Source organism: Acanthisitta chloris, unplaced genomic scaffold, assembly GCF_000695815.1.
Source record: "Acanthisitta chloris isolate BGI_N310 unplaced genomic scaffold, ASM69581v1 scaffold21548, whole genome shotgun sequence".
In the NCBI taxonomy this organism is placed as follows: domain Eukaryota; kingdom Metazoa; phylum Chordata; class Aves; order Passeriformes; family Acanthisittidae; genus Acanthisitta; species Acanthisitta chloris.
In genome coordinates this window covers 19,880-23,658 of record NW_008688917.1, presented here as the reverse complement: position 1 = coordinate 23,658, position 3,779 = coordinate 19,880, and the positions used below count along the sequence as shown (strand labels likewise).

The following is a 3,779-nucleotide window of genomic DNA, read 5'->3' as shown; positions in this document are numbered from 1 at the left end:
CTGCTGCATTACTCACCCTCTGACCACAGGCTAATTGGCTGTGTGAAAGCCCTGACTTTTTGTCTCAAATTGCCTCTTTCTCAGCTCACATTGCGTTTGTGTGGATGATAGAGTAGAAGCTCCACCACAGGATGGCTCCTGGTAGGAACCTCTGTTCTGGTGCCAGCCTTTTCCCTTCTGTGGGCTTGGGCAGATGAGCTCAGCCAAGCCCTGCCTAGATTTGTTTCCCCTCCTGCTGTCCTCCCTGCCTAGCAAAGCCAGTGGGCAGCACATGGGTTGCACCTTAGCTGCAGGTCAGCAGCACTGGCCTCAGGGGCTGGGCTCTTCTTCATCACAATTTTGCAGCTGTGGGGTTTCACATCAAAACAGATCAAGTTCAACCACACATTCCTTTCTGCTGTCTTTGTTCCACAGCATTACCAAGCTGGAAAATGCAGTGATCTATGCCTATAAATGGCTGCATTGAGTTTTCCATCTTGCAGTATTGGTCATATTGGATCTTTTATTCTTTTGCTGACAAAAGAGAGATGAATTATTTTGGCATCTTCCCATTGGCAAATGTGGCCACAGCACAGCTATTGTAGCTGTCTTCTGGAAAGGTAGTTCTGCTGGAGATTTCTGGGAATGAAAACCGGGAATTTCTACCACACTCGGCTGTTCGTCTGCTCTTCTTGGAGACTTCCCAAGGATTGCATGGCTATGGCTGAACACTGCTTGTTTACCATCTGGGCTCCAAATTTAATATGTGCCTGCTGTTGTGTAGTGATCTTCAAGCACAAGACTCTTACTGAAAGAATTCTTACTCAAAACTGTCTCATGCTATGCATTTACCACTTAATTCAAATATTTAAGTATAACTTATAATAGCTGTAGGTAAGTAACAGATTCTTCTTTCTTTTTCTTCACACAGTTTACAGGCATAAGGAAGTCTGTATGTCAGGAACTTCTACTTCCACAACATATTCAATGAATTTACTTCCTCACCCCATATGGTAGTGCATGCAAAGAGAGACCTTGACATTGAAGAATCTAATGTTCTTTTTGTCAAATGATTTGTAACATACTGCACAATTCAAATCAATTCTGCAGATGCTGAGGCAGGCTGGATGCTTTCTAATGTATGTTTGGAGTCCCAAATCCCATGAAAGTTTCCCTTCTTTGGACTGATGAATTCTAAATCCATGGAAAGCTTCCAAAGAGAAGCAGCGAACCCAGGTTTTTTGTAAGGTTTGCTTAGAAATAATTCCTGCAAAGTTAATTTTGGATATTCTCTGCAAATTGCTCCTGAGAATACTTACAATCTATACTTCTCAAAATAGTGAATAAGTATTTGGAAACATTACTTGTCAAATATATTGTTTTAGATAACTTTTGCTAAAATAAACAGCTGAGGGCTCTTGATAGGTAAAAATTGTTATTCTGATAAGTCATTAGTTTGATGAACCAGTAAATCCAGCATGAAAATTAAATATACTTAACATTTCCCAAATATAACTTCCTGATTCTGTACAGCATAGCACATAAAACCCTAGGTTACAGTCAGGTGTTGTTGACTAACTGCTTAAGCACAGAGAGATATGTGAGAGGTTACCTGGATTTTTACTTTTTTCATTTCAAGAGTATTCATTTACCTTTGACCCTTTGCTACCATTCCCCCAACCCCTTCCCCCCATCTTTCTCATGGAAATCTGTATCTCTCTGCTGTTCACGGTAATGTAATAAAGATGCTTTACTTACAGAGATGGTGCAGGTCGTTTAATCCTCACAGCCATCACATCTGCATCACTGTCTTCCTGCTCAGGTTTGTCCTCTGCTTCCCCATAACCACTGTCCTGTGCATCCAGGCTATCATCCTGACACTTAAGCAGCAGCTCTTCCTTAGTCCCCTCTTTGTCCTCTTGTTCCATCTGTTCCCAGCCCTTGGTGAGCTCTGATACCACGTTTGAACATTTTCTCCTTATGGTTGGAGATAATTTGCCACTGAGAATTTTGTCAATAGCACTTGATTCTTCTTTAAGCTTGGTCATCTCTGAGCTGCTGTTGTTATTCTCATATCTTTCACTAAGAAGACTGACATCACCTCCCCTTTCATAGGCTTTACTGACAACTGTTTTGGTCACCTCTTTGCTTTTAATGTTGAACATTTTAAGGGCTTCATCTGATTCCCTTGAATTTTTTTCAGCTTGTCTTATTGTCAGTGATTCCTTTGCTGAGGATTTTTCATCATCTTTTCCTTGGTCCCTCTTGACAGATGGAATTTGGCATTTTTCAAAGGAACTTCCTTGCACAGGCTGAGCTGATGAGTCTTCTGTATGGGGGACCCATCCAGAGGGCTCTTTCTCTTGCTTTACATTGTGGTCAGACACCCATTGCTGCCAACCTCGTGCCAAGCTGAAGACTTGGCTGGCCATTCGGATCTTGTGGACAGCCCTTCTCACAGGAGCAGGTCTCAGCTTTTCTTCAGGAGCCATGTCGCTGTCTGCTGCCATGCTGGCTTTTCCCCTTCTTATGCTCAGCACCTTCTGAATGGTCTTCCTGAAGTGAATAATGCTGTCTGAAGAGCACCACACAGATTTAAATAGAAGCAGGAGCAGTTGATGCCCATGGAAAATATGTGAAACACTTCTCACAAAGATATAGTATCCTCACTGTTGCAGCGGTCTTTTTTTAAAACACAGGGTTGCATTTCATCACAGCAGATGAATGATGCATGATGTAAACAGGGTGACACAGTCCTGTGCTGGAAATAGTGGGAAATTAACAGCTCCTTTAGTTCCCCCCTCCCTGGGACTGCTGAATTTCCAGTTGTTGGCAAGGGTCTTGTTCTTCTGGAAGTGCAGAGCTTGGGTTAGATATGCTGAACAGAGTGACTGAAACTGCTAAATGTGAAGCACCATCAGTTGCTAAAAACTTTGGCCAGAGGGAAGACCCCTCATCATCACAATTAAATAGTGGCCCTTGTCATGGAGTGTGAAGCCAGAAGCAGGTTGCAAGTGAGAAATTTTTAGACACATTTTCTAAAAGATGCTAGGTGATTTCTTCTTACTGCTCATGTGTCCAAGGAAATCCAGGTTTGTTAATTTTTTAAAAGGTATTTATGTGCTCTGTTCCCAGTCATTATCTATTAATGTCTGTCTCTTTACAACGTACCTTCAGGGGGGTCTATCGTGTTTGGTGTCAGCTAAGGAAGAGGGAATCACTATCTCTGGGGATCTATATGGTAAGGATTACTTGAACAGATGGATGAATGATATAATTTTAGAATTTTTAAAAAATAAAGTATAACCTATTTAATTATTGCCTTTCAAGAAAGTTGTATATAATACTTAATGTTTACTTATGTGTTATTTACAACATAATTTTGTTTGCTAGGTACAGTATAGATCAATTTTCCTGGGAAACCTTGTGATTTCTTCATTCCAGAGGATTTCCTGGAGTATGTTCATGTCTGAATTTTAAAATTGGTTAGTGAATTGATACATTCATTGTTGCATGATAATAAAAAGATATTTTTCTGAGATATAGTCCTGTGCTATGTTATTTCTGAGTACAATGTTTCCTAAATAGGAGCGGAAAATGGCATTGCTTTTTCCATCCATCATACCTTGCAGATTACAGGATGACCTGCAGCCCTTGCCATGTGGTGCTCTGAGGCACAGTGAACTTCAAGGAATTTTGTTGGCTTTGTTGGTGTTACACCGGAGATAAATACGAACTCTTGCTACTCTGCCTTTTTAGCTTGTCTCTATTAAAGGCTGGGCTGTTTGAAGTAGGTCAGA

At 41.0% G+C, this 3,779-nt stretch overlaps 1 protein-coding gene across 1 annotated transcript; it reads right to left on the bottom strand.

Annotated features, from left to right (window-relative positions):
* Positions 1-1,733: 1,733 nt before the first annotated feature.
* Positions 1,734-2,489, bottom strand: LOC103808442 (actin-binding Rho-activating protein-like). The gene has a single exon (XM_009081223.1). It carries the CDS (start codon positions 2,487-2,489, stop codon positions 1,734-1,736), a length of 756 nt encoding a protein of 251 aa, XP_009079471.1.
* Between the last annotated feature and the right edge of the window lie 1,290 nt (positions 2,490-3,779).